At 41.1% G+C, this 13,750-nt stretch overlaps 1 protein-coding gene across 13 annotated transcripts in view; it reads left to right on the forward strand.

The window, feature by feature from the left end:
- USP9X (ubiquitin specific peptidase 9 X-linked) overlaps nt 1-13,750 on the forward strand; it is a 147,363-nt gene that overhangs the window by 25,829 nt on the left and 107,784 nt on the right. For 11 of the 13 annotated variants that reach the window (XM_054470706.2, XM_054470708.2, XM_063660268.1 and 8 more), the window contains one exon: nt 13,114-13,367. In XM_054470706.2, the coding sequence (XP_054326681.1) occupies nt 13,272-13,367 (96 nt within the window). In that variant the 5' untranslated portion in view covers nt 13,114-13,271. Of the gene's footprint in view, nt 1-8,324; nt 8,517-13,113; nt 13,368-13,750 lie in introns of all 13 variants that reach the window. The other 2 variants (XM_054470707.2, XM_063660266.1) reach the window with 1 other exon arrangement.

Below are 13,750 nucleotides of genomic sequence, written 5' to 3' on the forward strand. Positions count from 1 at the left end.
GAGTTTGAATCCTGGCTCCTACCACTTTGACAGCCTGTAGTCCTCTGTCCCAGTTTTTTTACTCATGAAATTGGGCTGATAATAGGGTTGTTCTAAGGATTAACTTGCTTAGAATAGTGCCTGAGACAAAATAAATACTTAAATGTTAGCTATTGTCACTATTAATGAGGAAAATGTTATTTAAAATTTGAGGTGTGTCAACCTGGCTGCACTAGTATTGAACTTGGGAAATGAGAGACAAAGTTGGAAAAATAAGTTAAAGGCTGATTATGAATGACCTTGAATATGTACCAGATGGAGAAGAGAAGCCATTAAAGGTTTTAGAGATTGAAAGTGTTGAGATTAATTTAGCATTAATATACTGAACGATTGGTATGGTAGTGTGGATGCTAGCTAGGATGCTGTTAAAATAGGAGTCTAGGCTAGAGTGGTTTGAGTGGGAGTGGAAAAAACATTGGACACATAAAAGAAGAATGAAGGAGATGGGAAGGGAGAGATTTGACTTTGTTTTTACTGTATTTCCTCACACCCCCAATTGTAGTTTTGAGCACTGCTATAGACTGAACGTTTGTCTCCACCCCTCCACCCCACAAATTCATATGTTGAAACCTAACCTCCATGTGATGGTATTAGGAGGTGGGCGTTTGGGAGGTGATTGGGTCATGAGAGTGGAACCTTCACAAATGGGATTAGTGCCCTTGTATTAATAAAAAGAGACCCCAGGGAGTTCCCTCACTCTTTCTGCCTTGTGAAGATACAGCAAGAAGATTGCTATCTGTGAACCAGAACGAAGGCCTTCACCAGACACTAAATATGCTTGGCACCTTGATCTTAGACTCCCCAGCCTCCAGAACTGTTAAGTGTTACTTGAGCCACTCACTATGAGCTTTTGTTACTGAAGGGGCTAAGAGAAACACCTGTTGTTTGCCAATGAATCCTTGGGATTCAGTGATGAGCAAAGCTTGCATAGCTTCTGCCCTTAAGGAGCTTTTATGTTTTAGTAAGAAGATAAATTCACACAGGTGCTGTGAGAAAATAGGGTAGCTGGCTCCTAGAGCCTAGGATATGAGTACTTGATGAATCCTGAGTCAGGAGAGTTGGGAGCTGATGAATTAGTATGGGTAAAACTAAGCAGACTGCTTTGTTCAGAGGCTCTCAGAGGTGACATGAAGGAGCACCTTGTGAAGGAACAACAAGAAGGCAAATTGAACTGGAGTTTGAACAAGCTTTGGCTGGGGGTAGCTGCAAGATGAGGCCAGAATTGGGTGTTTGAGGGCCTTGTAGACCATTAGATAAATATTTTGATCTTCATCCTGGTCTTTGAAGGTTTTTTTTTTTTTTTTTTTTTTGAGACGGAGTTTCGCTCTTGTTGCCCAGGCTGGAGTGCGGTGTCACGATCTTGGCTCACTGCAACCTCCACCTCCCGGGTTCAAGCAGTTCTCCTGCCTCAGCCTCCCTAGTAGCTGGGACGACAGGCATGCACCACCATGCCCGGCTAATTTTGTATTTTTAGTAGAAATGGGGTTTCTCCATGTTGATCAGGCTGGTCTCAAACTCCCGACCTCAGGTGATCTGCCTGCCTTGGCCTCTCAAAGTGCTGGGATTACAGGTGTCAGCCACCGCGCCTAGCCAGTCTTTGAAGATTTTTAAGCAGTGCTATGACATATTTTGCATTTCAGTAAAACTCATAGTGATGATTTTTAATACCAAAAGAACAAAACAATTGTAGGAATGGATGCAGGCCTGACAGTCACTGCTTTCAAAAGAAAGCTCAATCCCTTTTCCCTGTTGTTTCCTCTTCTCCCCGTTTGAATTTATAGAGAACAACAGAAGATTCTATAGAGAACCTTCATGGTATAGTTGGAAGAGCCAAGGGTTTTAGAGTCTTAACGGAAATTATTGTGATCTTGTATAAGCTCAGTGTACTTAATCTCTCAGCTTCTATTTATGTCTGTTAAATTGGATTGATGGCTGTATGAGATAGGTATTATGATTAAATGAGATTATACAAATAAAGCACCTACTGTTGTGCTTGATACACAAGTAAGTACTTAAAACTTTTCAAGAATAACATACAAACTAAGATAGAACTGGAAAGGAGCCACAGAGAACCTTTGAATGAAATGGAACCAACAAGTCCACAAAAGAAAAAAAATCTTTAGCATAAATACTGAGACCTGTTTCGCCTTGCCCACAGAGTGGTTATGGACCATAGTGTCTAAATATAATTGATTGTGAGGTGTATGCCACAAGTAATTATAAGCAGTTAATAATTAGTTAAAATAGTAATGTTTGCAAATGAGATTACCTAAAAATATTAGAGTCAAGATTATCCCCTTAATAGTTATTTTCACTCACATTTCATGTGTTTTCGATTGAGGCACCAAAAGAACCCTTGAAGTCCAGCATTACTATTAATATTTGCTGTTTTTATTTTGTGTTCTGCTTTATACAGTTTTTGTTTTTTGGCAATTTCTCTGTGTCCATAGAAGTGTGTCAAACCTGTGATAACCTTATTTTAGTGTCCTTTCTCATGCTGTGGTAGAAAAACTGCTGTGTAGGATACTTTTTCTTCTAGACAACAATGCACTAAAATTTTGTCTTTAAAAACATAATTGAATCTGTCATAGCAACAGCGTGTTCAATTTAAAAATTCAAAAAGATCTAAACTTGGCTTAAAAATAAGTTTTTTTGTTGTTTTTATTTGAGACGGAGTCTCGCTCTGTCGCCCAGGCTGGAGTGCAGTGGTGCGATCTTGCTCTCTGCAAGCTCTGCCTCCCGGGTTCACACCATTCTCCTGCCTCAGCCTCCCAAGTAGCTGGGACTACAGGCACCCGCCACCATGCCCGACTAATTTTTTGTATTTTTAGTAGAGACGGGGTTTCACCGTGTTAGCCAGCCAGGATGGTCTCCATCTCCCGACTTGTGATCTGCCCGCCTCGGCCTCCCAAAGTGCTGGGGTTACAGGCATGAGCCACCACGCCTGGCCAAAAATAAGTATTTTTGTACTCTAAAATGGTGGGCATTTTGAAAGAAAGCTTAGCTGAAAAGATGCTGCTTACTGGATTGTAATAAACATGAAACAATTGATTTATACATTCACATTATAATTTTAAATCAGTATATAGTTGACCCTTGAACAACATGGGTTCAAACTGTGTGGTCCACTTACACTGCAGATTTTTTTCAATAAATATATTGGAAAATATTTTGGAAATTTGTGACAATTTGAAAAAAACAGGATAAACCGCATAGCTTGGAAATACTGAAAAATTTAAGAAAGAGGTGTGTCATGAACGCGTAAAATACATGTAGATTCTAGTCTATTTACTACCATAAAATATACATAAATCTATTATAAATTTAAAATTTATCAAAACTTAATGCACACAAACGTTTTTATAGACCACATGTGGTGCCATGTGCAGTTGAGAGAAATGTGAACAAATGTAAAGATGGATTAAGTCATAACTGCATAAAATTAACTAGTACATTCTCTACTACTGTAATTTCATAGCCATCTCCTTTTGCTACTGCGTTTAGTTTGTTGTAAGTATCCGATGAAAATATGTGACGCTAATCTCTGCATGAGCAGTTCATCTCTCCAGTAAATGGTCTATCGTAGTAAAAAATGATCTCTCATGTTCTCATGTATTTTTCATCATGTTTAGTGCAGTACCATAAACCTTGAATGACATTACGGGACTCATGAAGTGCCACTAGTGGTGCTGGTGAACAGGTTCCCAAGAAGCAGAGAAAAGTCATGACGTTATAAGAAAAAGTTGAATTGCTTGATAGGTACCATAGATTGAGGTCTGAGGTCTGCAGCTGTGGTTGTCCGCCATTTCAGATGATTGATCTTGTAAACAGATGATGTATTCTTACTGTATTGGTAAAAACAGTACACTACTATAAATACGTTTTCTGATTTTCTTCTTTCCTTTTTTTCTTTTTCTTTTTTTTTGAGACAGTGTCTCACTCTGTCACCCAGGCTAGAGTGCAGTGGTGTGATCTTAGCTCGCTACAACCTCCACCTCCCGAGTTCAAGCGATTCTCTGCCTCAGCCTCCCCAGTAGCTGGGATTAAAGGCGCACACCATCACACCTGGCTAAATTTTTTTTGCATTTTTTATTAGAGACGGGGTTTCACCATGTTGGCCAGGCCGGTCTCAAACTCCTGACTTCAAGTGATCCGCCCGCCTCAGCCTCCCAAAGTGCTGGGATTACAGGTGTGTGAGTCACCCCCCCTTCTGATTTTCTTAACTTTTTTCCTCTAGCTTGCTTTATTGTAAGAATCAACAGTATTATAATACCTGTAACAAAATATGTTAGTCGCCTCTTTATGATCAGTAAGGCTTCTTGTCATCAGTGTGCTGTTAGTAAAGTTTCTGAAGAATCAAAAGTTATTTATGGGCCGGGCGCAGTGGCTCATGCCTGTAATCCCAACGCTTTGGGAGGTTGAGGTGGGTGGATCACGAGGTCAGGAGTTTTAGACCAGCCTGGCCAACATAGTGAAGCCCCATCTCTACTAAAAATACAAAAATTAGCCCGGCATTGTGGCACCTGCCTGTAGTCCCAGCTACTTGGGAGGCCGAGGCAGGAGAATCACTTGAAACCAGGAGGCAGAGGTTGCAGTGAGCCGAGATTGTGCCACTGCACTCTAGCCTGGGCAACAGAGCAAGACTCCCTCTCAGGAAAAAAAGAAAAGAAAAGAAAAAGAAAAAAAGTAGTGAGGTCTGGTGCCCTCTACTGGTGAAGGCTAAGTATAGCATGTTGTACAGTTAGGTCTCTTGTCTCTAGTGAGTCAAATATTTTAAGAATGGAAAAACAAGGGTTATAGATGTCAGTTAAACATAGAAATTTGAAAGGAAGAGAAGTAATTCCCTTTGATTGTTGGTACATAAAACCGGAATAGGCAAAATTCACAAGTCAAGATAATTTCCAAGTCAAGATAATTTCCATGTATGAGCTTAAGGATGATCTATCAAATTGTTTTCTAAGAAACTCATTTCACTTTGATGTCCAGTAAAGGAAATAATCTGGTAGGGGGTTGGAGTTGCTGTTGCTTGTTTATTGTCTCTGTCCCCAGTCTGTAATGTTCCACAAAAGCAGAGATATTTGATGCACTGTGTACTTCCATATATTCTCCTATGATTAGAACAATATGTGGCCCATTGCAGATGTTCAGTACACAATTTTTGAATGACTAAGCTTTGAGTTTTTATTTAAACATCTTTTTTTTGGATAAAAAAAAATTGAGAGAAGAAAATCTTAAGTATCCTAGGATCATATATAGAATCAGAGGATTTCAATGTGCTGTATAAAAGGAGAGAGATTCTGGAACATAGGGCAAATTTTAGTAGAGTTGTGATAATGACTAGGTAAGAAAGGATAATTCTTTGTCCCAAAAGGGATTTCTCTGGTATTAAGGCCCTGTGTGAAAGCTGCTGGAGAAATTCAGTTCTGCAAAGTTCAAAGTAAATGGTTTGCTGTTTATGGAGTGCTAGATTACTTAATACAGTCCAGCCTTTATCTAGGTAAAGGTGATGCTTTTCCCATTGTGGAAGATGTTAGGATGCTAAGTTTGAATATGAAAAAGTGTTGTGTGTCGTAGAGGCAATCAAATCACCATTTTGGTTGTATTTCCCATTGCAGAAAATTAAAGATGCGTTCTGTTTGTATAATTTTGTTTTTATGAAATAAAGCATAAAACTTCATGTGGTAAATTTTCATACTGTGATTCATTGTATTTGAGCATGCCTATAGAAAGTGATTGTTACTGTGTCAAATATTGAATGATTTGAATAATTACTAAGTTGTTCAGTTGTGTTTAGGATACTGCTGCTTCGACTTGGTAGAGAGCTTGTTCTAGCCCTGCTAGGTATGCCTAAATCTCTGTGACATAAAAGACAGGCTCTTTTAGAGTTGTGAGACTGCTACTTGAAATCAAGCAAAGCTGTGTGATTCCCAGCTGTTTCCACCACTTGAGTATTGAATAGGATTTATTAAGAAAAGTAGTGGTGTTATTCTTGGATAACTTAGTTGTATCTGTGATAAGTTTTTTCCCCCACTCAAACCTTTCCAAATTATATCTGAAGGTAATATTTTCAGATTCATTCCTCAAATACTTAGGAACTCTGCACAGTACATTGTAGAAAGGGAAAAGAAAATTTACATTTTTTTTGAGAATTACTGTGCTTGCTATTTGTGAGACTCCTTTTGTTAAAGCAATTCTCATGGCTTTCTTTTTTTTGTGTGGGTAATAGCATCTCAATTTTAAATACCTGGAAAAAGAATGAGAGAGGTTGTTACTTTCTTTTTAAGATAGGCAGATTGTAAGTGACAGAAATTGGATTTTGAATGAGTTATGTTTGAATCCAGAAATTATTCTTAATTGCTCCATGCCTATTTCCTGCTCTTTATCTTGCATCTTAGTGTGCTGAGGGAAAGGGATCGAATTCTTATGTGGTAGTAGAGAGATGCAGCAGAGTATGCTATGCTGAGACCTGACATACCTGCTCAGCAATACCGGAAATACAGAAATGAGGACAGCTTGTCGGGTAGAAGAAACAGAAATCAAGAGCTAGAAAGGCGAGACTGTGTATAAGAGACAGGGATAGCAAGCAGCTTGAGGCTTTGCTGATTGAGTGTCCTGTCATAAGCAGAAGACGATTTAGTTCTGTGGTCTTAGAGAAAGGTGTTTTGAGAGAGGAGTTTCACACTGCCACTTTTCCCATTTATCTTAGTTATTTTGTTTAAAGGGATAGTCCCTTAGTTATCCACATAATACTTTTGTCTAGAATAATTTATACCATGATTTTTGCCAGATATTTCTGATTTGTCTATAGATGGAGGGTTACTGAATTCATATAGATGGAAGGATATTGTGCATAAAAATATGAGAATATAATTTTGAGGTATTTTAGCTCAAATGATCTCCAAATGCTAAAGAACTGCAAGGTAAGGGAACAGTGAGTACTCTATATACAATTTTACTGTGGGAAAATATACATAAAATTTACCATTCTAACCTTTCTTTTTTCTTTTTTCTTCTTTTTTTTTTGAGACGGAGTTTTGCTCTGTCGCCCAGGCTGGAGTGCAGTGGTGCGATCTCGGCTCACTGCAAGCTCTGCCTCCTGGGTTCACGCTATTCTCCTGCCTCAGCCTCCCGAGTAGCTGGGACTACAGGCGCCCGCTACCACGCCCGGCTAATTTTTTTTGTATGTTTATTAGAGGTGGGATTTCACCGTGTTAGCCAGGATGGTCTCAATCTCCTGACCTCGTGATCCGCCCACCTTGGCCTCCCAAAGTGCTGGGGTTACAGGCATGAGCCACCACGCCCGGCCCTTTTTTCTTCTTTTTTGAGACGGAGTCTCACTCTGTCATCCAGGCTGGGGTTCAGTGGCTCCAACTCGGCTCACTGCAACCTCTGCCTTCCGGATTCAAGCGATTCTCCTGCCACAGCCTTCTGAGTAGCTGAGATTACAGGCGTGCGCCACCACGCCCAGCTAATTTTTGTATTTTTAGCAGAGACAAGTTTCACCATGTTGGTCAGGCTGGTCTTAAACTCCTGACTTCAGGTGATCCACCTGCCTCAGCCTCCCAAAGTGCTGGGATTACAGGCGTGAAACACCGTGCTCGGCTGATTTTAACCATTTTTAAGTTTGCAGTTCAGTGGCATTAAGTACATTCACATTGTTGGATGCTTACCATCATCCATTTCCAGAACTTCTCTTCTTTCCAAACTGAAATGCTGTACCCTTTAAGCAATAACTCCCCATCCCCCCAGCCCCTGGCAAACATCATTCTACTTTCTGTCTCTACAAGTGTGACTAATCTGGGTACCCGTGTACGTGGAATTATGCAATATTGTTCTTTTGTTAATGACTTATTTCACTTAGCATGATGTCCTCAAGGTTCACCCATATTGTAGCACCTGTCGGAATTTCCTTTCTTTTTAAAAAATACTAAATAATCCACTGAATGTATGTACTGAATGAATTTTGTTCGTCCTTGGATTGCTTCCTGGAAAGACTTTTAAAAGAGACACAGTATTGGCTTAGTAGACAAGGTGATCTCCCCGGCCCCCTACTTGCCCCACACTGGGGAATATATAGTCGCTAACCTCATCACTCTCAGGAGGAGATGGTAGGGAGTGGAGGTTGTATTTATTTTCGGGAAAAAAAAAAAACAGACTCCCAGGTGGTGCTGATGAATCCATCTCTTCCTACCCTTTTGTGAATAATTGAATCTGTGTTCAAGATTCCCAAGTTTTGCCTGAATTCTAGACGTGTAGAGCCAACTCTCTAGTGGTTTTCACCTCAGTTTCAGTGTTCAGAACTGTACGAACTGCGACTCTACCCCTTTCCTTGGAAGAGAAGTGGACGGGAAACCTGGAGTCCAGGATTATATAAGCCAAGGAAGCTCAGAGTTTCAAGAAGGGAAAGGTGGTCAGTGTCTAATGATGAGAAGAGGGCAACCAGGATGAATATTGAGAAGCAGTTATTTGATTTGTCAGTAAGTAGAACATTGATCTGTGGACCTTCTTCTCATGCTTCCCCTAATGCACATACTCAAAAGCTTTGTATGTAATTTTTTAGGGGAATTAATCTTCAAGCCCATCCCTACATCTCAATTAAGACCTTCTGGCTTAAAGCAGTTTCAGTTTTAGTAGCTTTGGATGGAGCCAGGTGATGAAAGAGAATGGACAAAGTGAAAGATGAGATGGGCAGGGCATGGTGGCTCACATCTGTAATCTCAGCACTTTGGGAGGCCAGGGAGGAGAATTGCTTGAGCCCAGATCTCGTGACCAGCCTGGGTCTCAAAACAACAACAACAACAAACCCAAAATTTACAACTTAACCTACTTTGTCTTCATCACATTTATTTAAAAAGAAAGAAAAGGGGGAAATGGAGACAGTCTTATGACTTGTGAGAAAAGGGAAGGGCAGACACTGGTGATTTTCAGTAGGGAAGATTCAAGCACAGGCTGGGAAAAGATTGATTGGGGATGTTGATGATTGGAGCATCATCCTTTGGAGAGGGTATACAGTGGGATCATGACCCCAGGCTGAGGGACAAGAAAAAGAAGAAACTGGAGCAGATTTGAAGTAGACAAGAATAAAGTTGAATTGGTTAGCTAATATTTTGAGTGCCAAGAAAATAATCATTCACATATTAGCCAGGTGTGGCAGCACGAGCCTGTAGTCCCAGCTACTCAGGAGGCTGAGGCAGGAGAATTGCTTGAACCCGGGAGGCAGAGGTTGCAGTGAGCCAAGAATGTGCCACTGCACTCCAGCCTGGGTGACAGAGCGAGACTCCGTCTCAAAAAAGAAAATAATCATTCACATAATTTGTCAGCAGACCCAAAGTGGCTAAGGAAAAAGATATGCAAGTTTCTCAAGGTTTTGAAAATTGTCTGCTTCACGTAACACTCTTTGTAATTTAGGGTGTATAAAATGGATAACAAAAGCGAAAGAGGGACTGCTTAAATCAGATCTTTTCATTTCTTTTCCACTTTATGTATTTAAAGAGCTTCTATGTCTTTAGACTCACCAGTAGTTGATAGTATCAGTCTTAAACTTTGTTTTGCTTTGCCAGTTTGATCAGTGGAACAAATTTTGGTTTTGTAATTTGCATTTTCACAATTACTAATGAGGTTGAGAGGCAAGCTAGTGTAGCATTTAAGAGCTATGGACTCCCTGGGTTGGAATCCCATTTTGCCACTTAGTACTTACTGATACAGGTAATTTACTTTTGCTCTCTGTGCCTCCCTTTCCTTACCTGTAAAGAGGGGTGATACTAGTTCCTACTGTATACATTTATAAGGATTACAGTGCTACAGACAGTGCCTAACATGTGAAAAGCTCTATTTTAAAATTACGTCTTATTTCATGTATTTATTAGTCACTTCTATTTCTTTTTCTGAAAAGTCTATCTTCATATCCTTTGTCTGTTTTTCTGCTGAGGTGTCTTTATTTTGTAATTTGTTGGACATATATAGTTGCAGATATTTTCTTCTACTCTGTTTGCTCTTTAATTTTTTCAGAGAAAAATCTGACTTCTCCCTGAAGCTTCTGAATTTTGCCTAGAGGAGAACATATCTTTTTTTTTTTTTCTTTTTTTTTTTTTTTGGTGACAGAGTCTCGCTCTGTTGCCCAGACTGGAGTGCAGTGGCGCTGTCTCGGCTCACTGCAAGCTCCGCCTCCCAGGTTCACGCCATTCTCCAGCCTCAGCCTCTCCGAGTAGCTGGGACTACAGGTGCCTGCCACCATGCCCGGCTAATTTTTTGTATTTTTAGTAGAGACGGGGTTTCACCATGTTATCCAGGATGGTCCTCGATCTCCTGACCTCATGATCTGCCTGCCTCAGCCTCCCGAAGTGCTGGGATTACAAGCGTGAGCCACCGCGCCTAGCCGACATATCTTAAAAATCAGTTTTTGTGTGTGCTTTAGTCGTTTTTTTTTGTTTTTTTTTTTGAGACAGGGTCTCGCTGTGTTGCCCAGGCTGGAGTGCAGTGGCCCCATTTCATCTCACTGCTACTTCCGCCTCCTGGGTTCAAGTGATTCTCCTGACTCAGCCTCCTCAGTAGCTGGGACTACAGGGATGAGCCACCATGCCTGGCTAATTTTTTTTTTTTTTTTTGTATTTTTAGTAGAGATGGGGTGTCACCACATTGGCCAGGCTGGTTTTGAACTCCTGACCTCAAGTGATTCGCTTGCCTTTGGCCTCCCAAAGTGCTAGAATTACAGGCGTGAGCCACTGTGCCTGATTTTAAACATATTCCTCTAGCACTTCCTATAGTTGTTTACATTTTCATCATTAATCTGCCTATAATTTGTGTGTATGTCAGGTGGTGGCAGGGGTTAAAATATACGTCAACTTTTTTTTTGACAATGATAGAGAACTTGAAGAGGAAGAAGTCTTAGAGTCAGATCTGAATTAGGGTCTGCTCTGCATAACTTGGGCAAGCCCCTGCTGTCTCTTATTTTTGACTCTGTAAAATGGAGATAATACTCAATTTCTGTGCTGCATAGACTGGGTATGAGAATCAAGTGAGTTGTGGCAAAGCACTTGGAAACTTCCTGCAGTGGCTTGGTAACCTAAGTGTCTGGTGAAAAATACTTGGGTATTAATATTACAGAAGCAAGCCACAGGTAAGTTTTATATACCATGGTATACATTTGGTTTTGAATGTCTTAAGCCAGGTCATAATTAGAAAACTTAGAAATGAAACTTTGCAATGCTTGTGGGAAGTCTCTCTCAATCTCTTGAGAGCCAGTGAGTTAGAACCAATCAGTTAAGTTTCTCTATCTGGTGGCACGTTAGAGTCATTCACTGGGGGAGATTTTTTGCAAAGTACTGATGCCTAGGCCTTACTCCCAGATATTGTAATTTATTTCATCTGGAGAGGAACCTGGGCATCAGTGTTTTAAATCACTTCAGGTGATTTTATTGTGTAGCTGAAGAGGGCTACTGATCTAATGAATATAGAATTGAGGATTTGGTAGCATTCTCCTATACTTGTTTGCTGGTCAGGTTGTAAAGAAGAGTTCCCTGTTCTTAAACAGTTGTGGCCTTGTAACCCTGTTATGGCTCTAGGAGTGGCTGGAGCCAAAACCTTGCCAAAGTAGAGAGCTGAGATCATCTGACAAATTCAGTTGTATTGGAGTGTTATGTAGTTTGAACCCTCTTAAAATTTTGCCAGAGGTGTTTGGGGGTTTTCAGGGTTTTTTGTTTGTAGGGGGTGGAGAGAGCGGGGAGCTTAACAGAAATTTGTTCTCTCACAATTTTGAAGGCCAGAAGTCCAATATCAGTGTGTTGGTAGGTTTGGTTTCTTCTCTGGCTTGCAGGTGGCCACCTTTTTGCTGCATCTTTACGTGGTCTTTACTCTGTATGCGTGCACCCCTGATGTTTCTCTCCAAAGCATTAAAGTTTATGTTAAAAGTACTTAGAAGCTAGTTTAAAAAACCATTTATAATGCCCTAGTATCAGTGATAAATGTTAGTTGTGCAGCCTTCCTTGAAATGTTTTAAAAAATTACTTTGTAGTTTGTCTTAGTACACATGTTACTGAAACAGGAGAGTTCCCTGACTCCCTCACAGGATGTGTGACAGGGTGTGGCTCATTTATTCCTCTTATGGGAAGGGGAGCACACAGGTGAGCAGGTACAGGAGCCAGGGTGAGCGCTTTTGGGCTCCAGTCCCACAACAGTGTCTAGGAGTGTTACAATGCTCCTTTAGCCCTGCTGTCCCAGCATAAGTGTTAAACAGCTCAGAGAAGAGTCAGTGTGACAGCCTTTTTGGGTTCCCGTATTCAGGGCATCCCGAGTTCTTTTCCTGTGTCCAGGAAGAATCAGGTCACAGGGACTTGAAGGATGGTGAATGTGGGGATGTTATTGAGTGGTGGAGGTGGCTGTCAGTGGGATGGGGAGCTGGAGAGGGGTTGGAGTGGGAAGATGGTCTTCTCCTGGAGTTCGGCTATCTCACAGCCAGTCTCCAGCTGCCCCCAGCTTGAACCTCCTCTCCACCTTTAGACACTTCCTCTCTACCTTTAGACACACTTCCTCTCTTCTCTCCTTCTCTGCTGTGCTTCTCTGCCACTCTTCTGCTTTTGGAGCCTAGGGCTTGGGGTTTATATGGGCACAGGATAGGGGTGCGTGGCAGGCCAAAAGGGAACACTTGGGCATGAAAACAGGAATGCCTGTTCTTATTTAGGGCTGCAGGTCCAGGCTTTGAGCCCTCGCCAGGGACCCCACCCTCATACCTCTTGTCCTTATTCTTACAGTATAATGAATGCATCAACAAATTGAAAACAGATAGTTTTTGCCATTTCTTAATTTAATTAAAATGACAGTTAAGTACTTTGATATATTGCCTTTGGAGTCATTTCCAGGAGGCTATATTTATTTGTTTTCTTGGTATAATGGCCGGTGTACCAATTATCAGTTTTAAGTTAAATGTAGTATTAATGAAACTTCAGCTTTTTAGTTTCTCTTCTTGTTTGTATAGCCCCTTTTTCCTGATTAGATTCACTGGTGATACTAAATTTGAACAGTTCCATAATTCATGTTTTTTATATCAAACCAATTACTTTTTCCCCTTTCTATTTGTAGGTTATGCAATGGTCTCTGCAAGATGGTTTATTCTTGAATTGGACCTTTTTAAGACTGACAAATGCTGGTACTTCATCTTCTATAAGTGGACTATAATTTCTTTTCTCAAGACAACTACATAAGCAGACAAAATTGCAAAGATCTGCCCTGTGTCGAGTATGACAGCCACGACTCGTGGCTCTCCGGTCGGAGGGAATGACAACCAGGGCCAGGCTCCTGATGGACAGTCTCAGCCCCCCCTCCAACAGAATCAGGTAGGATGTTGAAGATACTAGTTAAAGCTACAGTGGGGCTGGACTCAGTGGTTCACACCTGTAATCCCAGCACTTTGGGAGGTTGAGGCAGGCGGATCACTTGAGGTCAAGAGTTTGAGACCAGCCTGGTCAACAGGGTGAAACCCTGTCTCTACTAAAAATACAAAAATTAGCCGGGTGTGGTAGTGTGCACCTGTAATCCCAGCTACTTGGGAGGCTGAGACAAGAGAATCGCTTGAACCTGGGAGGCTGAGGTTGCAGTGAGCTGAGATCGCGCCACCGTACTCCAGCCTGGGTGACAGAGCGAGTCTCTGTCTCAAAAACAAAAACAAAAAACCTACATTGATAGGTCTACTGTTGGGGTACTAAATGATGGAACATGT

Source organism: Pongo pygmaeus, chromosome X (genome assembly GCF_028885625.2).
Source record: "Pongo pygmaeus isolate AG05252 chromosome X, NHGRI_mPonPyg2-v2.0_pri, whole genome shotgun sequence".
NCBI lineage: Eukaryota > Metazoa > Chordata > Mammalia > Primates > Hominidae > Pongo > Pongo pygmaeus.